The following is a 27,054-nucleotide window of genomic DNA, read 5'->3' on the forward strand; positions in this document are numbered from 1 at the left end:
AATAGCAGATCTACAAGCTCACAACGCGTTGTGAGCTTGTAGATCAGCTATTTTCAAATAGCCTAGGTATAAAATAGGGCTAAAGTGGTTAATGTTAGTTAGTTACTTTACTCCCTCTGTTTGCTTTTTCGCCACACAGATCTTGCACAACATTTTTCTCTCACTCTCGCTCTCTCTCGTATGATATTACAACCTATTGTATTAACCTTTGATAACATTGCACCTGGCCTCGCTGGGACATTCATATTTTTGCTTTGAGTGAACAAGAATCTTTTGTTCATTGAAAGTGAATTTATCTTATGACAGCATTCCAGGACTGTCCGTTTATGCGGCGAGCCACAGTTATTGCTGAGGGCAGCTCTTATCTTATGACCTCATGTAACCCCTCTCTTTTTAAGTTCCCAACTACAGAAAGTGTCAGAGTTGGCTAATCCTATAGCTAATGATAATCCCTGGGCAGGTTTAAAATTCGATACAATATACTGCACAATACAACAAAAGTACAAAAGAAAGAAAGAAAAGAAAAACCTTTAACATAAAAACAATTAGATTATGTAGGAGCAGTGTCAAAATGTAGGTGGTATGATATTGCAAATTTGTTTTTCAAAGTGTCGCTCTCCTGTTTTTTAAAAACCACAGACCGGTTGTGTCATCATCTTTGAGTCATCTCACATGTACAAGCTTGCATTGTGGCTTTCCACAGCACTGTCACTTACATAACCACCATTTTAAGAACTAAATTTAGAGTCGATATAGGATACAACAGCAGTGACAGCACACACGTGTGTGTGGGGAGGAATTAAATGGCATAACGACTAAATTTCAATTCCTCTTCTTTGTTACACATGTTTGCACCTTTTTTATGGTTTTTAGTTGATAAGCCCAGCCTTAGAAAGAGGAAGGTGCAGTAAAAGATGGAGCCATAATGTTTCTGTTCCTCCTCCTCCTGTATTTAGTTCAGAGATACAGATATGGATAAATCTATTGTTTGGACACTGCAATGTGGCCTCTATGCATGTGCTGTAGTTAGCCCGTGTCAATACCAATAATGTCATACAATATATGAATGGAGCTTAAAAGCAGAATGTGATGAAATTATGTCAAATTAAATGATATAATTATTTCTACCACATTCTGTGAAAATGGCTGATTCTTTAAGCTCACAATACATCGCAAAGCGTTGTGAGCTCATGGATGTGCTATTTTCAGCATAGAGATTCAAAAGGAGGGAACGTATAGACCCCTGGAGCAGTTGTTCTCAAACTTTTTCATGTCAAGGACCCCCAAATTGACACATATTAGCCCCCGGACCCCCATTTGAAAAGATAAGCCAGGGACCGCCATAAGAGAAGCAGTGATTCTCAACCATTTACATTTCAAGGACCCCCAGTTTGACATGCTTTTGGCTACAGACCCCCATTTAATGGCATTTCTATCTCTGGGAACCCAATTCATATTGTAAAATCAATGTTAATTTAACTGAGAGTGTGAAAAAAAGAGTGTAGCATTTGTACACTCTCAGAGTTACAGACCCATAAGGGTCCATTTGGTTCCTAACTATCATTTAGCTGGTGACCCCCTGGAACTCCCTCAAGGACCCCTGGGGGTCCCCGGACCTCACTTTGAGAACCAGTGCCCTGGAGGATCCTGGTCAATGAAGTATATACTGTTTAAAGTGGTTAAATATATTGCAAACCAATAGAGTACATCATTTTTTTTCAACATGGTCGTTGCGTGTCTCTGTCCCTCTCCAGGCGGGCTGGGCCCAGAGCCTGTTCTGGAGGGCCAACCAGTGGGTGATGATCCACATGTTCCACTGTCGCATGGTGCTCACCTACTTCATGTGGTGGGTGACCTGGTGCCACTGGGAGGAGATCAACGTCCACCTGGTTCTGCCCCAGCGCCTGCTGTTCTTCAGCGGCCTGGCCCTGCTCACTGTGCTCATCAACCCGCTCTGGACGCACAAGAAGACCATGCAGCTCCTCAACCCGGTTGACTGGAACTTCGGCAACAAGCCGGCGCCCCAGAACGGCTCCGCGGTGGAGCACAACAAACCCCACACGGACTGAATGCCGCCGCCATGTTGAGTCATGGCTGGGGGTGAGGGTTTGTTTACTGGGTCAACGGAACTGTCTCGCTTCTTTACTAACTGTTTTTTCTTACTGGATGTGTGAAGTGGTTTCGGGTGGTGAGTGACTCTACTAGTTTGGTTTTAACTACATTTCTGGGGGGGGTTTAGACTGACATGATCCATAGGTCACTAATATCTAGTGAATAATACCTTGTCTTCCGTTAGCCTTGAACAGGCCATTTTCATTTGTCTTCGTTCTAGTGTTTCTGGTGGCTGTTGATGTAACATAGTTTGTTTTTAGCAGGGAGATGTGACTGAATGGAACTAGTTTAACATCTTGGATGTTGGCAGAGAGGTGCAACTTTACGGAACGGGGCGGTGGCTGGTTTGGCAGTGCTCTCAGGGAGTAGTGCTGCAGTTATTAGCGTTCCACAGCCAGCTGGGTCATTCGTTCACAGTAATCAAAAGCCATCGAACCATGAAACCCCAGTTCTTTCTTTTAAATCATACTTGCAAAACACAACGTCTTCGTGTCAGAATCGACCTGCACCACGTATAGTATAAGTATGAGCGGGAGCTTGGCAGTTATGGAGTAATAACAGACATGTGGTCCTTGTCAGAGTGGACCCAATTAGCCCCACGCTCGGATCCTTGTACAACAAACACACTCTTTTCATCACCGGTCAGGTGGGACAGAATGACGGGTTCAGTTTAAAGAGGAAGTCACGAGTGTTTGCCCAATTGGACAATTGAATCAGTTCAATCTTGGATCACGTTGGGACTGGGAGATGGTTACTGTGGACCCAATTCCATCAGAGAGGAGGATGTCTAACATGAACGTTCTTCTTGATGCTGAGGAACAGTCTCTGCTCATGAAGAGGGTTGCAAAGGGGTGGAGAAGTTCTGGTACATTTACCATGGGATGTTACGATTTTTTAAAATGTTGACCTATTCTTATTTGCAAAAGTTATATAACAGGAAATATACATTTATTTTGGGGTAAAAAACAACAACATATCATGGAACTGTGGGTGTGAGGACCTGTAGCCTCCACAGTCCTCCAAATCCCACCAACATCAGCTGCCTCTGAGCACAGATGGTCACTGTTTGGGAACGAACACACACATAAGGTTAAAATAAATGCATTGTCATTTTTTACATTTCTATTAGACATGTCTGCGAATGACGAGACCAAATTCATGTCTATATATGACAATGATTAGTTCCTAACTAGCACCAAAGAAAGGTGCAACAGTCTACCCTAGACTGTATATGACAAGGTACAGTACATGCAGTAGGTATAAATAACCCCCAAATTTCACATGGAAAGTTCAGACTTTGCCAGAATTCTGCAAACGTACAAATGCACTTAGAATCTGTTGTCTCCCGTTGAAGTGATTTCCAGACTGTCTCACTTTGTAAGACTCTTCCCCATAAGCAGTGGTGGAAAAAGTAGTTTTTTTTTACTTAAGTAAAAGTATCAATACTGCAATGTAGAAATACTCTGTTACAAGTAAAAGTCTGGAATTCAAAATGTACTTACGTTAAACTACAAAAGTATTGACATCAAAATGTACTTAAAGTACCAAAAGTAAAAGTACTCATTATGCAGAATGTCCCATTTCAAGTTTCCAAATGTATAGAAATCTACAAGCTGACAAATCTACAAGCTCACAATGCGACGCATTGTGAGCTTGTAGATCGGCTATTTTCAAATGGACGAAATGTATAGGGCGGAAGTGATTAATGTATGTTTTGTAATAATAATCCAAATCTACAAAGTAACTAAAGTTTTCAAATAATTGTAGTGGAGTAAAAGTACAATATTTGCCTCTGAGATGTAGTGGAGTAAAAGTATTGGAAATTGGAAATACTTGAGTAAAGTACGAATACCTCAAAATTGTACTTAAGTACATTACTTGAGTAAACACCACTACCCATTACGTCCTATTACAGCTTAAAATCATAAGTTCTTATGAAACCTTGATTTATTTCCTTTTTTTCTCTCTTTGTTTTTCTTCTTATGTCACATGCTTTAATGACATGAGTGTTGTTTCCTTGTTGTTCCTGTATACAATGGTCTCATTGTATCAGATAATCTGGCAATGTGGTTTGATATTGTCTATTGTAACACTGTTTTGGCTGTGATGGACACATTTTAATCTTGTTTGAGGAGTGGAATAATGGAAATTGTTTTACATTTATAGAGGATCAATACTGACATATGGATATTATAAAACATTTGGACCTTAATCTACACACTTAAGTGGGTGGGTTAGGATGAGTAAACAGTGCGGCATGTTCATTTCATGTTAATATGCCTTAAGCCTTTTTAAGCTAAGATATGGTAGTACCTACCTTTCAGTATTAGTGTGTCAGACTTCTGCATCTCCTGGACACCATGCCACAATTATCAGTTTAAAACTGGGTCCCTTTGCTTGTACTGTGATGGGACTTGTGAACATAGATTTTCTGAAGAATGTTTGATTTTTTGGGGATATTGCATTGTCAACATGTATGTACTCACTTGTATACAAAACATATTCACAGTTGTTGTGTGGATGGATGGTTGCGATAACATTTTCAAAGTTCAGCAACATTTCCATGAACTAACCCTACAAAACAATTTATTCTAATTATGCTCTTAATTAGTTTACGTGCTGTTACATTTCAGTTACATTGTGTAGTTAACTCTGTAGAAATGACTACAAGGCCTTGTTTAGGGACTGTATGCGACTAGCCGGCTACTGTAAATTCTTTATGATACCAAAACGAAAATGCATTCATTTGAGATACATTTGACCCAATAAAATGTGTTTTCTTACATTAGAAAAGGATCCGGAAAAAGTATATGACCGTTTCAATGTGTAGACTGTTTCTTCTAATCTGCCTCCTTGCGATAATAACCTTATTTTGGTCCACGAATTGAATGCAGTGGAATGTTGGCCCTCTAGGTGGCAGGATAGGACAGACCAGCTGCCCTTTGAACAGACCAACTTAAGGGGCTGTGTCATCACTGATATTTAAAAGTAATAACAAAGAATCATTTAAATGTATGAGAAAAGAGGTAAGTTGTCTAGTGGTACAGGTACAGTAAAGTGATATTCACTTACACCTGAATAAGAAGGCTTAAGATTATACTTCTGTTATTATCAATCATGTTCATGTATCGGAATGGGTTTATTTCTTTGCAAACAAGTCAGTGTAACAAATCATGAAAAAAAATGTTTTAAAAATGAATTGTGCTGAGACCATTCCCTTGTTGTCCAACATCAGGGCCAGGGCAGGAATGTCATGGAGGCCACGAAGGCCTTGACCGCGGTTGCCCTTCAGTTAGGCATCCTGCCCTTCAAAGAATTAGGCATACATGCCCCTGAGGCCACAGTGGCGTTTGATGCACTACCGACACTACCCCAGCTTATTGTATGGTTTTCTCCTCTGCCTCTTTCCTGTCAATGCGCTTTTTAAACCTGTGTCTTTTGTTGAGATTGTGAATTCCTATAACGGCCCCGTCTCCACATCCCCATCTTCAAATGAGTCTGTATTAAACATTGGGTCCAAACAATAGTCGAAAACACATGAGTAAAAAAGTTAAAAGGTACAATACATTAAAATATACTATATACAACACAAAATCCCTTACAACTCCTCATACAACAGGAGCTTTCTGTTGCTCCCAAGGTGATAGGCATTAGGCAGGCATGTAGCATAGTGAGCTCAGATCGGTAAACTCATGTCCATATTTCCCTCTGATGGGGACACTGTTTGTTTTGTAAACCAAATATAGGAAATTTGTAAATACCAATACATTATTTTGTGAAATAAAAAAATGTAGTTTTCACTGAAAGTTATATTATGCATTTGATTTTTTTTTTTTAAATGGAATTAAATTCACTTATTTCCGTGGCCTTAAAAATAACTGTATTTGATGGCCTGTCCCCCCCAAGACATTTTTAACAGTAGATGTAATTTCCAGTATTCTGGTGGATTTTGGGAGTTTGACACTTTTATCAGGTTTTACTTAAATAGATAGGATCCATTAAAAAGTTAAAAGTAGCAATAAAATAGCCATATTTAATAATAATAACAAACCCCCACCTGAAAAAAAAAGAAAAACTCAACCTGTGGGTCGGGACCCCGAGGGGGGTCCCTACATTATTTTTGGGGGTCCCCAGATGACAGTGAAGTGACAATTTATAAGGACTTTTAAGAGTAGACCTTTTTAATACCTCAAAAGGAAAAAAAGACCATTATTGCATTAAAAGTAATCAACAAACTATACTATGAAAACTGGTCAAATTGTCAAATAATATAAGAAAGAGGCAACATTTTTGGCTTGTTGTAGATCGTCTATTTTCACTGCTTTTCACTATCATTTCACTGCTTTTCACTATTTTCATCTGCTATTCTGCTATCACAATATTTATCTGTGGAGCTGACACCGAGTCAAAGAAAATTGAATGCCTCAACTCCTAACTCCAGGGGGGGGGGGGGGAATATGATTATTTTGGGGGTCCCCAGTTCAAATAGGCTCTATTCACAGCAGCCATATTATGAAGACATTCACAGGTGTTACCAATGATACTAATGAAGGCTCTGTTCCATTCTGGTCAAAGAGTCAGGGTGCTGATATTGTGCATGTTGTCTCACTGGAAACACTCTGTTACACCAGTGGGTCTACAGTTGGGGGGACCCTCATGGGCTTCCAAATGTCCCCTTACAGGTGTGTAACTCTGAGAGTGTACAAATGGAACCAAATGGGTCCTTTTGGTTCCATTTGTACACTCAGAGTTATGGGGGTCGTGGAAACCACTGTGCTACACTAAATGGAACAGAACAGAGCCTTCATTAGTATCATTGGTAACACCTGTGAAAGAAGTGATAATATGGCTGCTGTGCATAGAGCCTATTATGATTATATTGGGGGGTCCCCGACTCCCCACCCAGTTCAAATATGATTATTTTGGAGGGTCACAGCCTGAAAGGCTTGAGAAACCACTGCTGTAGCGCCACTGGGCACAGCAGCACAGCTGTTTCTAAGGGAGGGAGCCACCTCACACAAGGTCACGTGGGACTGATCGGAACGCATGTATTCCATCCTACGGGAGAAGACTTTGGGAAATGTGACGGACAGCTCCCCGCAGCCAATCAAATGGTCGAATCCCAAATGTCCACCAATGACCTGCTTAGGAGGAGGAGGCGGGCCTTGTCGAGGATGAAGGAGCGAGTGAGACAGTTTGCACCGAGAATAAGTTGGAGTGAGACAGACATAGAAAAGTAGATGTTTTGATTTTAGTTGTAATGCATGATTCATTAATGTTTGTCACTGATTAGATAGACTCTTACATGTTAGAAGTGGGACAGAGCAGAGGATACGTCATTGATTTGGCCAGGAGTCTTAAAATGGTGAGTGCAAATGCGTTTTAAAGCATTTTTTTATTGAGTTTATACCACGAGAGAGAGCGGTGTAAACGAATATGTAGCCAACTGTAACTGTACATATACTTTAGCTACTTTTGTTTCGGGGGAGCAACAATGTAACCATAGCTACTGTGTTTCAATGTCTGTTGCGTTTCACTAAATGTCGCCCTTTTCTTTGTAAAATACAGTTTTCTGTGCTGTAAAGTAATTAGGTAAATTTACTCGAGTACTGTACTGTAGTAAAGTTTCGAGGTATTTTTTACTCTACTGGAGTATCTCCAATTTTCTACTCCACTATACATCTTAGAGGCAAATATTGTACTTTTACTCCACTGCAATTATTTGAAAACTTTTTTTATACATTTGAAAAGGGACATTATGCATAATGAGTACTTTCTACTTTTGGTACTTTAAGTACATTTTGATGCCCAAAAAAATCCGGACTTTTACTTGTAACAGAGTATTTCTACATTGCAGTGTTGATACTTTTACTTAAGTAAAGAAATTTACTTTTGCCACAACTGGTAGAACGTGGCGAATTGTCTGCCAGGATGCCAGCACTCATCTCATGTCACCTCTGTGTCATCTTATTGACCTTTTGCATGTTACATTTATAATGTATTGTAAGTCTTGCAGAAAACCTTGAGGCTAAAGATATTAACTTAATCTGTTCATCCAGCCCTGTCATAGATAGAATAATCACTGACACAAGCTTCCAAGTCCCAAAGACAGACAATGACCACGTTTTTGATGGTTTTGTTTATATCACCTGCAAAACAAAAAGTATGTATCCTGTACTTAACTTTGTCACTAGTTCCCTCAACGATGCATACAGTACATGATACAGTACAAGACTGCAGGTGCACTATAGTCACTTCAAACTCACTTAGAACTTGACTAAAGAGCTCATTAAAGTACAGATGAATACAGCTTCATTCAGACAAAGTCAAGAGTAATTCTCTTATCAACTTATTTGGTCAGAGAGGAAGCTCACTCAGTCTACAAATTCACTTAGTCATGCATAGCATTCCTCACAGCACAGCTCCAGTCAACTGGAACGTCAGTGCAACACAGTGCAGTCAGTAATAAACGCCTAATGTAATAATACAGTTTCTTTCATAAGCTGTTAAGAGTTGCCTTTGACTTGCATCTGATGCTAAAGTGCTTTATTTATATGTGGATAAGCCCTGCAGAAGATAGTTTAGATACATGCCGCTCCTTTGATGTGCTCCTGAGTCGTGTGGCGCCCTGCACACAGTCCAGTTCCCTGTGCATCGGTGCTGGATAGGAGCTGGTAGTTTGAGAGGTTTAGACGCACGCGCGCCAAAATACACAAAACACACACTCTACCCGTAATTTGCTTAGCAAATAACCAGGGTCAGTTGTGCTGCAAACACAGATGTCTAATCCCTCCACCACCCCATTGTTGTAACATCTAAAGGAAGATTCTCTGGACTTCTTTCATTCTTGGCGTTGTGGGATGGGATATAATCAATGTGGTGATACAGGTGTATACTGTCTGGGATTTAAAGAATTACATTTAAGTTGTCATTTTCTGAACTCGCATGGCTGTCCCAGTGGTTCTAGTATTTTCCTTTACCTTAGATATTATTAAAGGCATTACTGATGACCAGTTATCAAAAGCCTCACTGTGTACATAATTCTGTGAAAGCACCAATAGTCACCCCCACAATATCAAGAGAGGTATTTGGTAAAAGATATTGTGAGAATCAAATTAATCAATCATCTCCCAGCCTTACTCATCACAACAAGTCACGGTCCAGTCTCCCCCCTCCCTCGGTGATGTTGCACGCTCGGCCTTGCTCGACACTTCCTCCTGATCAGACGCCAGCTGGCGCTCAAGCGATTGATGTTCACCAGACATCATTCAGCGGACAGACACCAGTCTTCTCAACAATATCTCCAAAAACCTGTGGTTTTTGTTTTGTACCCGATGAGTGACAATTAGCCGCCATTGTTGGAAGAAAGTGAGGTTTTGTGACAAAGGCCAGAGCCACCTGCTTGGTGTCTGTTGTCTGGATGATTAGGGTGACACAATATGCTCTACAGGGTCATTTCACTCCTGTCATCAGCATCATAACAGGAGGAGGCGTCCAGTCACACTCTAGTAGTATCTCCCCTCACCCAATTATTGTTACTAGTCCATACTGTAGCCAGGGCTTTGCGCCCCCAATCTATGAGCAGATTTTAGACTTGTATATCGCAACTGGCACTAGATGATCCCATAGCCTGTGTCAAAAAAAACTAAATTTAGTAAATGGTACAACTCAGCTTCATTCAATTTAGGCATTTAGCAGTATGCTCTTAATCCAGAGCGATTTACAGTAAGCAAGGTAAACACAAGGCAATGCATTACATTTTAAGATTAATATACCAACCCACTGAGGAGAAACATGCATAGTCAAGTCTCTGTTGCACACCGAACCTGCTACTGTGGGTTCTACAATTTCTACTATTTTGTAATGAAAGCTTCTGAGCGTTATTGTCCACTCACACACTACACCAAGTCTACATGTAACCTTAGGTCTGCTGCTTGCTGTGTTTAAATCAAACAACTTTGCACCATTGAGCCAGATCTCTCTCTCTGCCAGCATTGTTTGTTTGTAGCCTCGAGATGCAGGTGCAACATGCTACTATAAAGACAAGAGCACAATTAGACCATTGGAGGCACCTGCCAATCCATTAACCCTGAGTCACTCTCCCCAGCTCAACTCACAGAAGTATTGTGAGAGTTCTTCATATACCAACTTCCCAATGACCATGTGCAAGTAAGTTGAGATCGATTGGTCAATCCACTGAGGAGAAACATGGATGAAAGGCATTAAGGACAGACAGACGGACATCGTAGGATAGTAATGTAGACCAGTGGTTCTCAACCTTTTCAAGCCGTGACCCCGCAAAATGATCATATTTGAACTGGGGGCCCCGCACCCTGGCAAGCACTTGGAATTGTAGGAGTTGAGGCATTGCATTTAGTTTGACTCGGTTACACAGATAAATATTGTGAAAATAGCAGATCTACAAGCTCACAACACCTCGCTTGCAGATCAGCTATTTTCAAAAATGTTGCCTCTTTCTTAGATTATTTGACACTGGCCAATGTTTGACCAGTTTTTATAGTATAGTTTGTTGATTACTATTGATTCAGTAATGGTCTCTTTTAATGGTCTTTTTTAAGGTTTTAAAAAGTCATAAAAGTCCTTTTCCGGGGTCCCAACCCACAGGCTGAGAACCACTGCAGTAGACAGTAGTATTTATAGTAGGATTGACCTTAAACGCAGATGCAGCTGGGTGTACAATATGCCCAGGTTTCTTCTCATAGCTGAACTGATCGAGCATCTTTATAGCAGTCATTCTGTTTCGGTGGTGTTATAGTCCAAATGCCTTATTTATACTCTGTCTGTGGGTGCCAGAATGCACAGTAATCACACAGAGGAGCATACCAGTCATTTTTAGAGGGACTATGAGGTCACACCCACCCACCCGCCCACCAGCCGCCCAGCCCAGTGAGCGTCCAGTGGGATATGACATGGAGGATTTACAGCATATTTCAGCAACAGATGGGTGAGAGGAACGCCATGGACCCTTCAGTAGGGTGGACATGGGAAAAATGGTTAAATACACTTGTTGTTCGGCAGCCTGGGACATCTGTTGGGTAATTTTTCAGTGCATGGTGGATATTTCTATTTTGAGCAAGGCTTAGTTTGACTTGGACAGTTCAAGATGTTGTTTACAAAGTCATCATGTCATGATGAATATGGATTCGTTATAATTTTGCCATGTGTTGTTGTGGTACAGATACATTTTGGGTAGTGATGAAACAACAGAGCCTTAACGTGGGCAGTGTCAGTGCATGCCACACTATTCATTTATTCACACAGGTTAAAAAGGCCACTAAAGGAAACTTTTAGCCCCAGTGGTTCCCAAACGCTGGGCCGGGACCCATTTTGTGGGTCGCAGACAAATTTGTATGGGTCGTGAGTAAATATCCCTTTATTTTTTGTTTCCTACATTAAGATTTGCTTGCGAGGAACCAAGATTTATTTATACCTTTATTGATAGGATAGTAGGTTGACAGGAAATGGGGAGAGAGATGGGGAGTGACACGCAGCAAAGGTCGTCGGGATCAGGACTCGAACCCGCGACGTGCTGTCAGGCTACGTTGAGTCTAGGTGCTCGGACCGCTGACCTAGCGGTTCGGGCACCTAGGCTCAATGTAACCTGACAGCCTATTTTTTATTAAAAAAAAAACATAAATTAAAATAAATTTCAAACATTTTCCAGAAGAATTTCATGAATAAAATTAAAAACTTTAAACAAATCCATAAATTAGAGAAGAAGAAAAAAACTTTTAAGAAGTAGTGAAAATAGCAGATCTACAAGCTCACACTGCCGAGAGGAGACATACAATTTCTCTTTTGGGTCTCGAGCTAAAACGTTTGGGAACCACTTGATTCAGCCATCGGACGACAATAGTCAGAAGTCGTTGACAATCTTGGCTCAAGAAACCTCTTCCACGCTGTGATGTGACATCATCAGTACAATGTCTATTATACTGACAGTCTGGAGCATTGTATAGTGGACCTGTGGTCATTAGTTGTAATCTGATGTTGGAACGCCATCCTGAGTGGCTTGTTCTATTGATATTGAGATGCTAATAGCCGGACAGCTAACAAAAGAGCTCTGTGGGCCAGGGGCGCTCCACACTGCCCTCTCCTCACAGACTCTGTGTATAGTCTTCTTCTGACCACATGTTGGCCAGTCAAAGCCTCTTGTCTGTGCATAACTGGGTGGGTGGGGTTCAGCTCTATAGGATTGACAGCCTAGACCGTGGCTAACTCCCATCTTTAATTGGACAGCATGTCTGGAAAGCAAACTGCACTCTCTCTAACTTATATTTTGCCTGGTGTGTGTTCAAAGTCACAGGCTGGGAGGGACACATAAGAAAATAATGTTTTTTTGTCTACTTTTTAATTTTCTTTGCAGAATGTTGAGGAAAGGGTCTGGCTTGACATATTAGAGTTAATTCAGAACGATTTTTCTTTACAAGCTCAGAACGTGCCAAGTTTGTAGATCGGCTATTTGTATAAATGAGGCTTAAATCGGGTTTTGTCTCGTTACAAATCTGTGGTAGTTTGAACTATAGGCTTAAGATAACAACCAACTGAAGCTGTAGAATGTAGTAATGGTCTGGTAGGAGAGTTCTCAACCAGCTATACTCTCTGATGGGCAGACAGGCATTTATGAATCCGGCTGGGGAATTTCACTTTCAGCTTCTGCTGCTTAGATGGTTATGGAGATAGAGCATTCTGTTTGAGGTTAAGTGTCTATGTCAGGGACACTTGGACACATACCTATGTGTAGACCGGGGCCGGGAGGCGAACCAGTGACCTTCTGATCACGGGGCAGATGGCCTCTCTACCCTCACACACACACACGCTAAAAGGAAACCATGTTCCCGCCCAGTTTCAAACTGAGGACCTTTCGCGTGTTAGGCGAACGTGATAACCACTACACTACGGGAACTGACACAGTATATGTTGTGTGCAAGATAACACCATATCGTATAACATCTGGGAACGCTTACACTGTGAAACATCTGGGAACATGATACTAGTGTATAACACGGGGGAACTCTGAGTCATCAGGGTTTATTCCGGGTTGTATTCCATTTGGAACAGCCTTGCAAAGTTGACTGAGATATGCAGAGCTGTGCATAAATCCCTTTGCACGTCTGGCAAATCTTGCAATTAATGACTCTTGTACTGCAACCCGCAGGCAATGACTACTGAAGCATGTTCCCTGCACCCGCTTCAGCCATTATAATTAACTGGTAGCTGATGTAACGGTTATATTGATCCTCCTGTTTGTGTGTGTGTGTGTGTCTCATCCTGTAGAGCTATTTCACCGATGCAAAGTTTTAAAACACAGCCTTGTGTATGAGCGTGTGTGGTAGACAATATAGTCACTGACCAGAAGAAGTCTGGAGGTGTGTTATCTCTGGGTTTACCTCTCTTATCTCTCTCCTTAACGCACTGATATGGCCTGATAGTCTCTCTTAAGCCACTTTCTCTCATATGAACAAACACTGGAAGATAATATCTGGGGGATTCACACATGTAGCATGCAACAGGAGAATGTTTGTTTCAGATGCATTAACCCATTTTTAAGATTTCTTTGGCTATTCAAAAAATAGCAGATCTACAAGCTCATAGCGTGGCTGTTTGTATGCACCCATACAAAACATCTTTCCTACCATAGTAGGCCTAATGTAGACAAACGAGTTACGCTACAACCTACTTTTAATTAAAACGAGCCGTCCGTCCTCGAAGCTGGAGAAATAACATTGGTCTTCATGTACAGACAAGTGCACATACATGTAGCTCAATGTCTACAATTACTAAAGAGACGTTCATGTTTTGTTTCGCTTGTTATGAGTCATTTCATGGAAGTTCCATCAGTGAATATTTCCAACTCAAACGCTAATAAAAAGCAGAATGGAACTGGATTTCAGTTAACTACTGTATCTCTCTCCAAACACCCTGGGAGGAGGGGAGGCTCCACTCGTCGACAATAGAAGCGTCACTCGCTTCTATTGAAGCGTCCACTCGCTGAATGTAAATTTACCGCACTATCACGGCGTCCATTCACACATTGAGACGTTTTGGCTCAATCGGACATTACCCGGACTTAAGTCAAGGGTCCTGCCGGCATAAAGTCTGTTGCATGTCCGATCCCACTGAGCCGGAATATTGCTTTCAAACATACGTTAAAAGTCTGGAAAACTTCCATAATACAGTGCATGTCTGAAAGTGGCTTTATGTACCTGAAATATCACTCTAGCTCATGGGTGTCAAACTCATTTTGGAGTGAGAGCTACATTGGGCGAACCGTGACTTGTGCACGTTCACTTACACCACTGTCACTGGCTTTTTCCAACCTGCTGTCTCAGTCATTGCCATAACTATAGTATATCACTTTACAAATGTTGTTAATTATTAAGAAGAAGGAGGGGAGTAATAGGTAGTATGTTTTTACTTTTCTGAAAACCATGTTGGGGTCCGCATTGGACCTCTTTGGGGGTGCGCATTTGGCCTCCAAAACGTGAGTTTGACACCTCTGCTCTAGCTGCTTCTGTGGAAAGTCAGGGGAGTGATTGATTAGTATGTTAGCTCAGTGTGCGTTCGAGCATGGCGCTAATAACACCAAGGTTGTGGGTCTGAGCACCGTACGGACTTGTTACTTATGTTAGTATTTGTTTATGCTTTGCTTAGTGAGTGACAGCGCACTAGACACTCAAGACATGTCATGTTGGTATTCAGCTCTACAGAGCTGACAGAACAGAGAAGAGAATTGAACTGCTGGCCTCTCCTTCCCTCTCACCCTTGCTTTGTTTTGCCAACCCTGCCCGTTCATTGTCTGTACATGTGGAATTGGCCGTGGATCTGCTGTGTGTGTAATGGAAGGATGAATACTGTAAACTGGCAGAGGCAGAAGACTCACACCCTGCCAGGTTAACCGCCTTAAAAGCCCTATATACTTAGTTGACCAGAGTCCCCCAGGGTCCGCTTCTTTTTTCCACCCTCAACTCCAAATCTCTTTGGTGAAAATAGCAGATCTACAAGCTCACAGCGTGTCGTGAATGTACTGTACTTGAGTACAATTTTGAGGTATTTGTACTTTACTTGAGTATATCCAATTTCCAATACTTTTACTTCTACTCTACTGCATCTCAGAGGCAAATATTGTACTTTTACTCCACTACAATTATTTGAAAACTTTAGTTACTAGTTGCTTTGTAGATTTTGATTATTATCACAAAACATGCATTAACCACCCCAGCCCTATATATATTTAGGCCATTTGAAAATAGCCGATCTACAAGCTCACAACGCGTCGCATCGCGACGCGTTGTGAGCTTGTAGATCTGCTATTTTCAAACACTTAAGCACTTTCACTTTGGTACTTTAAGTATATTTTGATGCCAATACTTTTGAACTTTTACTCAAGTAACATTTTGAACACAGGCCTTTTACTTGTAACAGAGTATTTTTATATTGTGGTACTGTTACTTTTACTTAAGTACAAATATATGAGAACTTTTTCCACCACTGCAACCAGCCAAAGAGCCCCAACCCCCCCAGAGGCAGTCCGGCTCACAACTTGGAAAACCTCTGCATCTCTCTCTCTCTCTCTCTGTCTGTCTGTCTGTCTGTCTGTCTGTCTGTCTGTCTGTCTGTCTGTGTCTCTCTCTCTCTCTCTCTCTCTCTCTCTCTCTCTCTCTCTCTCTCTCTCTCTCTCTCTCTCTCTCTCTCTCTCTCTCTCTCTCTCTCTCTCTCTCTCTCTCTCTCTCTCTCTCTCTCTCTCTCTCTCTCTCTCTTTCTCTCTCCCCCCCCCCCCCTCCTCCGGGCATGTGTGGAATGCCACTTGTCACTAGGAGAGCCCTAGATTGCTCATGGCTTTGTACAACACACACCAGCAAGGGTTCCCATCTCTGCATGGCTGCCTGTCACCAAGCCACAAACAATTGCGATTTAATGCGTGACTCAGCACTGGTCGCCATTAGGAAGACGTTTTGACCCATTATAGAACGCTGCTGAATGTTCGTTATGCGGGCCATGCACCGAGGGCGTCAATTTATGGTCAACCCTATGGCTCACATACCTCACTTATTGTGTCAACATGTTCATTATCAGAGTGCAGTGGTGTAAAGTAACTAAACTAAGCACATGTACTCAAGTACAATTTTGAGGTATTCTTTACTTTAGTGGAGTACCGAATTATTTTCATTGCTTTTACTTCTACTCCACTACATCTCAGATCCAAATATTGTACTTTTACTCCACTACAATTATTTGAAAACTTTAGTTACTAGTTAATTTTACAAAACGTACATTAACCACTTCAGCACTTTATATACTTTGGCTGTTTGAAATAGCAGACATTTTGACAACTTGCGAAATGGGACATTCTGCGTAACAAGTACTTTTACTTCTGGTACTTTAAGTATATTTTGATGTCAACACTTATATACTTATACTCAAGTAAATTTTGAGTACTGTACTTTTACTGAACAACAGTTCTATTTCTACCTTGTGGCATTAATACTTTTACTTAAGTAAGAAATGTGAGTACTTCTTCCAACACTGTCAGAGACTGTAGCAGTGGTTGCTGCTCTTTTGAGGATAGGTTGTTATGAATACACAGGTGAACAAATTGTCTGCATTATATACCAGCGGGCCAGATGACTGTTTCTCCTGTCTGAACAACGTAGCGCAGCATCCCCCTGACATGTAAGCACACGCACGGCTAAGTCTGTCATCAAAGATGGGCTCGTTTCATCCCTGCGTTGTCTTCCTCAAATCCCTGTTCTCATTTCACACTACACAACAGCCTGCAGTGGCTCAGCAGGCACAGTATAGTTGGCTGGGAACGGAGAGGTTCTCGGTTCGATCTGCACTCCTGGCATCGTGTCGGTTGGGGCTTTAAGTAAGACGTTAAACCCCCCAATGGTTGCAGTGACCTTGCTGTTGTTTGGAAAGGTTGTTGAAAAGGGTGCTGTATATGTGCAACCACTTTCACTTAAACCCTATATACTTTCATCATCATCATAACCTTTATTTCAACTCGGGGTACAATTGAGGGGCAGGCCCTCATTTTCAATGTAGCCGAGATACAGAGGGGGGTGGGGTGTAGGCATTGCCTTTTTACAGGGGCCAGTTTCAAATTGCAGCCACCTACCTGTAAGTGCTCTTTTAGAACGGCATTGAAGGAGAGTAGGGATTTACACTCATTTACGACTGTTGGTAGGGCGTTCCACATTTTTGTGGCATAGCAGGAGAATGAATTCAACCCCTTGTTTTTAAAGATTTTTTTGGGGGGGGGGGGGGCTTTTATGCCTTTATAGATAGGACAGTAGACTGACAGAAAATGGGGAGAGAGATGGGGAGTGACACGCAGCAAAGAACGGGACTCGAACTTGCGACACAGTTAGGCTGGCATTGCAGGCTAGGGTGCCTGGCCCGCCACGCTGCGGCCCAGGCCTTTAACCCCTTGTTTGAGCCAAATCTGGGTTGAACGTGATTAGTGGAGCTCCCTCTGGTGTTGTGATTGTGGACATTATTGACGTACATGTAGTTTGACAGGTACATGGGTGTCTTTGTGGTGTATGTAGCGTATCTTGTAGACCAGGCCCTACAAATATATGAATCAGAAGACTTGGTTGACCGTGATTCCCCAGGGGTCTGTATTTGGGCCATTTTTTCCTTGTGAGCTTGCAGATCTGCTATTTTTGCTGAATGTTTGTCTTATGACATTCCCAGAATAGTGACACTGGGCTTCATCCTCACTGTTTTGTCGTGTTTTCAAAGCGAAGACATGTTGCTAGGTGGACGTTGCAGCTGACAAGAGGGCTAGCCTAGAGAATGTTTAAATAAGGATTATAAAGGATCACCATCAGGGGAGGGGGGGTCAAAATGCCGAAACCCGGGATCGAACCAGGGACCTTTAGATCTTCAGTCTAACGCTCTCCCAACTGAGCTATTTCGGCAGTGAGAGTGGGAGGGGTCAGATCACAGTCTCATGTGGTGACCATTCAGGAATCAGGCCCTACTTTCAATGTGGAGTTCTAGTTTGACCATGATATAATAAGTAATGTCAGTGTTATTACCCTGTAATAACAGGGTTATAACACTATTAAAGGCAGACTAGGTAACCTTGAGCCTAATTAAAAAAAATATATATATGTATTTATTTTGATTTTTTTCCCTCTATCAGCCACTATAATTATGCTGATGTGTTTTCCTGCAGAAAGACACATCCCTCTGGCTGTATTTTGGTTTTGTTCCACTGTTTATATTGACATTCATCCCTTTGCAGAGACTGAAAAGTCTGTGGGGGGAGTAGAGAGCGGGGGCTCGGCCGGAGCTCTTAATTGATCCCTTTGAATTTCAAAGGGGTTGTGCGCTGAGTTGATTGATTGGGCCATAAAAGTGTCAACCTCGTTAGTGCTCTCTCTAATCAATGAATGCATCAAAGACAGCGATCACTTGGATACCGGTCAGAGAAGGGAGGGGGGGAGGAGTGTGTGTACACACACAGATCTGAAAAGCTACCTAGTCTGCCTTTAAACTATGGATAACCTTCAGGGGGTCAAAATGCCGAAACCCGGGATCGAACCAGGGACCTTTAGATCTTCAGTCTAACGCTCTCCCAACTGAGCTATTTCGGCAGTGAGACGGGACGGGGTCGGAGGACAGTCAGATCCCCTGTCATCTGAACATTCAGGAAATGAAAACTTGGAACAAATATGTCCTTCTCCATTTCCTTTGGGGGAAAGAAAGTGAGGACAAATATGAGAATTGAGACACATTTGTGCTTTGACCGGTGGTACGACAGTGTGAGGAATGCACGGTATGCTAAGAGACAAGAGCGTTGCCAGGTTTCCTGAAAGGCGCAGAGCTGCCAGAGATAGAGAGTATCACTCTCAGATGTTACGGTCACCTCCTTAGACACGTTGTTAACCCACAGAGCGGAGTTGCAGATGAGAAGAGGGCCTCCACCACCAGTTGACATCTGATTACGCAGATGCCATGCCACAGGGCATAGTACTTTAGACTCTAAAGTACTTTAGAGGAAGGTGCGTCCAGTTTCTTCTCCCCTGCAGCAAGTAAAAACGAGCTGAGAACCCCCAGTAATTATAGGAGAGAAGTGAAGGAACCAAGGCTGTTTTTGTAGCTGTAATGACAAAGAGACTGTCGCTAATAAAATGCAATTATTAAGACAAAGCATTTGCAATCAAAGTGAAGTTCCTGTGGGCTTTAATGGAACTGGACATTTAATGATTGTCATCAATGTTGTGATTAAAAATCACTCATGTATGTCCAGGTGCTCTGAGGTTTAGCCTGTTCAAGAAGAGGAACATCACATTTCTGTCATGTCACTGGGGATCACACCGGAATACATGTATGTCTTTTTGCACTAGAAAACTTCACATGCCCATGGCTGAACAGTCGATGGCCTTGCGAGATGCGCGCCGTCCTGAGTTGTTAAGTCGTAGTGGATTGATTGAATACTTTATTAGTCAGAGATGTAAACGGCACATGGTACAGTCAGACATGAAAGGGACAGTTCACCCCCAATATGACTTTTTTTTCCTATCGATTAGTCACCCCATGGAGACTTGAATTCATGGTTATTTTTTTGTTTTTGTCGCATTCCTAAGACAAAAATAAAAGGTTCCGGTAGGACATACAAAGAGTCTCCTTTGTATCTCCTACCGGAACCGCTGCCTACTGGTCCGCCGGTCATCAAATTATTGGCTTAGGAATGCGACAAAAACAAAAAAATAACCATGAATTCAAGTCTCCAAGAGTTTTTGGGGGTGAACTATCCCTTTTAAGGCTGGGGACCTGTTTCCATTGTGGACTGAATAGCATATCACTTCCACCCAGCCAAAGGTACGACGGTGTAGCTTAGCGTAGAAAATGATGGGGACATGGATGTTCTTGTATGAAAGGCATACACATACACGCATACACCGGCATGATTCATCTCTTCTTCACTACTTCCCTTTCTTCCTCTGTGCTATTCTTTACGCCCTTGTGGAGAGATGAGTCACTTTATCCTTTCTGTTACCTTCTAATCAGAGTTGAGCTGTTTGTTATCATCACTCTGAACCGTGCCAGTCACTTCAGACACCTACTGTCAGTCGTGGAAAGTAACTAAGTACATGTACTCAAGCACTGTACTTAGGTACAATTTTGAGGTATTTGAGGTATTTTCCGATTTCCCAATACTTTTACTTCTACTCCACTACATCTCAGAGGCAAATATTGTACTTTTACTCCATTACTATTATTTGACCACTTTAATTACTAGTTACTTTGTAGATTTAGCTTACAAAACATACACACAATTTCAGCCCTTCAACTTTGGCTATTTGAAAACAGCCGATCTACAAGCTCACAACGCGTCGCATGTGTGAGCTTGTAGATCTGCTATTTTCAAAGGATTTTTGTACATTTTATATACTCTAGAAAACTTGTGAAATGGGACCTTCTGCATAATGAGTACTTTTACTTTTGGTACTTTAAGTACATTTTGATGCGAATACTTTTGTACTTTTACTCTAGTACATTTTGAATTCCGGATTTTTACTTGTAACAGAGTATTTCTATATTGCAGTATTAATCATTTTACTCAAGTGAAACATTTTAGTACTTTATCATGTGCATGGAATGGTACACAATGCACATCAAGTGCTTCACACACGGCAATATTTCTCTGCAGAGAGAAGATGGATCATGGTGATGAATTGTACCAGTAGGTACCAGAGATCTCTCTCTCTAGTTGCTCTCTCTTTTTTAGTCACTGCATTCCACTCCATTATGCCGGCTGCTTGCCCCCGCAGGCAGTGGATATTCTACCTGCCTCTGTGTTAGCATTAGCATTGTCCGGGTGTCTGTCTGTCTTACTGTATTCCAGCTAAACACTAGGTCCCTGTGTGTTCACATGGCACTGTTTCTGGCCCTGTGCCAGGCCCCGGAGGACAAAGAAAGAAAGAAGCAGAGGATTTCACATTATTTGTAGACAAAACAAAGCTTTGAGGCTTTCGTATTGAGTTATCTCTTGGCTCTCGTGCGCTGCTCGCACCACTGTGGTGTGGGCTTGTCTTGTCTTACTCACTGGTGTGACTATTGTCGAACTTCTGTGGTAGTTTTCTTTTATTTAACCCATTAAGACCGGGAACGCATCTGTGTAACCACTTTATCCATATTTTATACTTTGGGCTATTCAAAAATAGCAGATCTACAAGCTCATAGTGCGAGTGCCGCGCTATGAGCTTGTAGATCTGCTATTTTTGGGAAAAAAAGTTGTAAAAGTGTGTGCAAATCTTTGAATATATATATTTTTTAAAGGGACCATTTTTAACTCAAATTTTTGCTTCTGGGGGGTCCCTGGAACAACATATTTTGTGATGGGGGTCCGCGGCCAAATACATATAATTTTGGGGGTCCTTGACATGAAAGAGTTTGAGAACCACTGATATAGCAACGTACTTTTCTTTTCTCCAAAAAAAAACGGTTAGGATTTAGAGGACATTTGTAGAATTCCCAGAAGCAAAGATTTGTGTTAAACATTTCCTTGTAAAAAAATATATATATTCAAAGATTTGCACACATTTTCACGATTTTTCAAAAAATAGCAGATCTACAAGCTTGCGCTATGAGCTTGTATATCTGCTATTTTTGAATAGCCCAAAGAAATCTTAAAAATGGCACACAGATGCGTTCCCGGTTTTAATGGGTTAACCAGAGCGAAGCTTGTCAGAGAGAGAATAATTATATAGAACACCCCTCCTCCCCCCTCCCCCCCATCTGCCACAAGGCTGGCTTTATACTGCAGAGTGATGTCAGCGCTGTGTCATCCATTCCACACACAACTTTTTTTTCTTTTTTTTTCCAGGGTCGATCTTTGACAGAATCTGTCACCCTTCTCTATACGGTCTTTTTTACATCCGTTGCAGAGGACCTGCTGTAAGGGGAAAGAATTTCCAGGGCCCTCGTCGTGTCTCTGCAGGTCTGAGGGTCGTTTCCTGCCCTGGCACGCTGGTGACATTTCCACTGAGCCTAAAGAACGACGGGTTCATTATTATTACCCAAAAAACACACTCAGCAATGTGACCCCAGGCCCCAGTGCATGCTACTGTCTGTTCCCCATGCAGACAGTAGGTGGAGCTATGTCGGTCTCTGTTGTTTTATGTCAGCAAAGACATAGGTATGTTTTCTAGCAGCAGCTATGCACCTGGGGAGATCTAGAGACAGACTAAATGTCATGCATTTATTAACCCATTCAATCTGGGAACGCATCTGTGTCATTTTAGATTTTTAGATATGTAACCATTATTTGTATACTTTGGCTATTCAAAAATAGCAGATATACAAGCTCATGGTGCGGCACCGAGTGCCACGCTATGAGCTTGTAGATCTGCTATTTTTGTAAAATCATGAGAATGTGAGCAAATCTTTGAATACAGCCTATATATATTTTTTAAACGCGAACATTTGTAACTCAAATATTTGCTTCTGGGGGTCCCTGGAACAAAACCTTTTCATGTCAAGGACCCCCAAAATTATATGTATTTGGCCGCGGACCCCCCACTCCCCATCTCAAAATAGGATCAAAGATTTGAGTTAAAATGTTTCGCTTTCAAAAATGCATATAGCCTATATTTAAAGATTTGCACATGTTTTCACGTTTTTTTTTTCAAAAATAGCAGATCTACAAGCTCGTAGCGTGGCGCTATGAGCTTGTAGATCTGCTATTTTTGAACAGCCAAAAGTATAAAATAATGGTTATAGCTAAAAAAAATCTAAAAATGACACAGATGCGTTCCCGGACTGAGTGGGTTAAAACACGTTAATTGTAGGCGATTTTGATTAAAAGCCCAAGATTAATGACCTGCAGGTAGCGACTATACTGAGACCTCAATCAACACGTTGTGAGCCTGAGGAAGGCTTACACAGTATATGCAGGTCTGAACAGCCATGTTAATTAAGGGCAGACTTGCTGTTTGGTATTTACTGTCTGCAGAAATGTGTCTACTACATTTCACTGGATGTAAAACTCTTCTTAACTTTCATGGCGTGTGAAAACACCAAGTCAGCCCATTCGTTTGAATCAAAGCCTTGTTTGATGCAGACTAACCCATTAAGACCTGAACCCGATTCTAAATCTGTCTCCTAAATCCCAACAGTTGGGATTCTTTGACTGCCAGAAATAAAACATAATTTGCCATGCCACTGCCAGTGATTTTCGAGTGTTTTCACGATCCCCCGATCGCTTTAAAAGACGTATACGAGTGAGTGGAAAACCCCATTCTCATTCTCGTCATTTTCAGTATGGGCCATAGCAAAATATGATGGGAAATCTCATCATCGTCTCCTAAATCCCAACAGTTTTCTGAAAAACGTACGTTTCTATATCAGTGGTGCTCAATCTTTTTCATGTCAAGGATCCCCAAAATTATATGTATTTGGCCTCGGACCCCCATCTCAAAGTATCTTGTTCCAGGGACCCCCCCAGAAGCAAAGATTTGAGTTAAAAATGTTCGCTTGTATAAAAAGATTTGCACAACATTTTCATGATTTTTCTAAAATAGCAGATCTACAAGCTCGTAGCGCGGCACTCGGTGCCGCGCTACGAGCTTGTATATCTGCTATTTTTGAATAGCCAGAGTGTAAAATAATGCTTTTTAGCTCAAATCTAAAAATGACACAGATGCGTTCCAGGTCTTAATGGGCTAAAATAACTGAGTGAACCCACGGGCTGAAGCATGGTGAGAATTAACATGCTTTGAATCAGTTAGTTTCTCACTGTGGTGAGCGGTTCCTTTACACAGATGTTACACTTTGAGCTCTACGTTAGCTTGTTAAAACAGAAATGTTTGTTTTTGTTTTTGAAAGACAAACCAATAGCCTAACGTTTCTGTTTAGCCAACAGATTAATGCTGTTTAGAGCTAACAGCAATAATGTTGTTAGAACCCAGCTGGTCTGTAGTGCTGCAGCAATAGTACCTTCTAGTGCATGTCAAGGACCCCCAAAATGATATGTATTTGGCTGCAGACCCCTATCTCATAATATTTTGTTCCAGGGACCCCCAGAAGCAAATATTTGAGTTACAAATGTTCGCTTAAAAATACATATATAGAAAGATTTGTAAAAATGTACACTATTTTTCTAAAATAGCAGATCTACAAGCTCATAGCGCCGCTATGAGCTTGTACATCTGCTATTCTTGAGTAGCCAAAGTATAAAAGTGGTTGAAATGACTGTGATGCTATATTAACACATTTTGCTGGGGACCCCCTGGAACCCCACCAAGGACCCCTGGGGGTCCCCGGACCCCACTTTGAGAACCAACGTACTAGTGTACTCACTTTTTGTACTTTTAATTGACTCATATAAAAACAAATACATAGTCCTTGATATATATACTGATGTGCAAAGTAATGCCAGCTCTTTTATGCTTTTTAGCAAACAGGTGCTGCACAGATTAAAATGTTATTAAACTATTAAACAAGTAAACAATACCCAGGATGAGATGACGCATGTTAACACATCGCTGCTGTTGGCGTAATGTTGCATCAAAAGATTTTCTGAATGGTGGGAAGACGCACATAATACACACACACACACACACACACACACACACACACACACACACACACACTGAGAACTACATAAGAATGGTCTGATTGTTTGTTTACATTTTAAAACACGTGGGAGCAGGGTCCGTCCTAGAGAGAGAGAGAGAGAGAGAGAGAGAGAGAGAGAGAGGTTCCTTTGTTTTCATTCAATGTGTGTCATTATCGTGCAATTTGTCTTAAATTAGTTGTGGTTCAAAGGGCTGCCGTTGAGACAAAAGGTACCACACTGCTCTGACAGTCTGAGACTGGCTCATGTAGATAGACTGAGGGGGAGACATTATTATTCAGTTATGCTAATTTGCAGTGGTGTAAAGTAACTAAGTACATTTACTCAAGTAATGTACCTAAGTACAATTTTGAGGTATTTTTACTTGACTGGAGTGTTTCTAGTTTTCAGTACTTTTACTTCTACTCCACTACATCTCAGAGGCAAATATTGCACTTTTAATACACTGCAATTGTTTGAAAACTTTAGTTACTAGTTACTTTGCAGATATAAATTATTATATTATGAAACATACATAAACCACTTTAGCCCTATTTTATACATAGTGTATTTGAAAATAGCCGATCTACAAGCTCACAACGTGTCGCAGTGAGCTTGTAGATCTGCTATTTTCAAACATTTTAGTACTTTTACTTTTGGTACTTTTAAGTGTATTTTGATGCCAATGCTTTTGTACTTTTACTCAAGTAACATTTTGAACACAGGCCTTTCCCTTGTAACAGAGTATTTTTATATTGTGGTATTGTTACTTCTACTTAAGTAAAATATCTGAGTACTTCTTCCACCACTGCATTTGTCATTGTCAACCACTCGATCTGCCACTTCCTGACATTATTATTTCCTTCCTCTTGGCTGTGTCCTCCCCCCCCCCCCCCCCCCCCCCTTTCCTCTGTGGTCCAGGCAGGCTGCTGAGTGAAGAAGAGTGAGTCCAAGACAAGAAGACATGGACGAGGAAGACTTCCCACCGCCTCCTCCTGAAAGTAATGCCAAATCTCCCTCAATTCAATTCTCAATTCAATTCAAAAGGCTTTATTGGCATGAGAAAACATACGTTCACATTGCCAAAGCAAACAATACAATCAAAACTAAATAATGTATGTACAATTAAAAGGCAATAGAAATGATGTGTACACAGAGTTGTTACATTGCAAATGAGGGAAATCTAACTTAAGAATTGTGTATTTGCTGTCAGAAATAGTTGGCCTATATATATTCATCACATAGGAGGAAAGGTTAGCTTGGGATAAGCTTTTGCAAAGTTGTCAAGTTGTCACAAATAGCAGCTGTTTTTTCCAAAAGTGCTTAAAGATAATTGCTCTGTTTGTATATACAGTGTTTCTATGTACCTAGGTCACTCCATGCAGTGCAGGAATACACACAATGATTAGTAGTCTTTAAGGTGGTTGACAGCTCACGAGCTGCTGTGTGTTTGAGCTGTCACGCACACACACGCAACTCTGTATGTCCTGCTGTGATACAGTGCCGTGTTGGTGGGTTGGGATTAACTCTTTGACTGCCAGAAATAAAACATAATTTGCCACGCCACTGCCAGCGATTTTCGAGTGTTTTCACGATCCCCTGATCGCTTTAAAAGATGTATACGAGTGGAAAGTATATGACGGGAAATCTCATGATTGGCAGTTAAAGAGTTAAGGTTGCGGGGGCCGGTTAGCTCAGCTGGTTAGAGCGTGGTGCTAATAACGCCAAGGTCGCGGGTTCGATCCCCGTACTGGCCACAGTGGTTTTGAGCTGAGAGATGTTGACATCAACATTGAAGGACAGCTGTGGCAGGAATGTCCATGTTGTTGTGTCAACCTAGGCTACTCACTACTTCAATGAATCTGTGTCTGTGTTGATCTTTATGTTTGAGACCTTCTCTTGCCTCAGCCGACATGACTTCTCTTCATAGTGTAGTTCAGTTCAAGAGGTGACTGATGCTCTTGATGGCATGTGGTTTTCTGGTTCAAAGTAGATGATTAATTCATGCAAACTGTGTCCTCCAACAATGCTAACTGTCCATGTCCACCTCAATCATTTTACACTCTTTGTGACTCTTTGAGACCGTTTTCACATGCCCTCCTTGGTAGCAAAAGTTCTGGTATTGCCTGATATTGCGTCCGTTTTTATTTGTTTATTTTCCAACCGTATAGTACTTTATACTCGCGTGAGAGGTGACTGTAAGCACGCAAGATTGTAACTTTAGTCCATTGAAAGAACAGAGGAACGGTTTTCTCATAATATATTTTCTCTCTCTCAATCATTCATTATCACGGGGACGTGGGGGTTAACAGATCGAGTTGGCAGATCTGTTTCTAGCCTAAAAT

The 27,054-nt window shown here is 41.5% G+C and overlaps 2 protein-coding genes across 3 annotated transcripts in view; both read left to right on the plus strand.

Annotated features, from left to right (window-relative positions):
• The window catches only part of cln8 (CLN8 transmembrane ER and ERGIC protein), a 7,503-nt gene extending 2,261 nt beyond the window's left edge, over positions 1–5,242 (plus strand). The window contains exon 3 of the mRNA XM_084045691.1: positions 1,755–5,242. Coding sequence (XP_083901817.1) covers positions 1,755–2,069 — 315 coding nt within the window. The 3' untranslated portion in view covers positions 2,070–5,242. The remainder of the gene's footprint in view (positions 1–1,754) is intronic.
• A 2,095-nt stretch (positions 5,243–7,337) lies between these two features.
• arhgef10 (Rho guanine nucleotide exchange factor (GEF) 10) overlaps positions 7,338–27,054 on the plus strand; it is a gene marked incomplete at its 3' end in the record, with an annotated part of 145,693 nt that continues 125,976 nt past the window's right edge. For both annotated transcript variants that reach the window (XM_084045672.1, XM_084045673.1), the window contains exons 1-2: positions 7,338–7,477; positions 25,631–25,710. In XM_084045672.1, the coding sequence (XP_083901798.1) occupies positions 25,674–25,710 (37 nt within the window). In that variant the 5' untranslated portion in view covers positions 7,338–7,477; positions 25,631–25,673. The remainder of the gene's footprint in view (positions 7,478–25,630; positions 25,711–27,054) is intronic.

The sequence above is a fragment of the Gymnoscopelus microlampas genome (genome assembly GCF_963454915.1).
Source record: "Gymnoscopelus microlampas genome assembly, chromosome: 20".
NCBI classification, from domain to species: domain Eukaryota; kingdom Metazoa; phylum Chordata; class Actinopteri; order Myctophiformes; family Myctophidae; genus Gymnoscopelus; species Gymnoscopelus microlampas.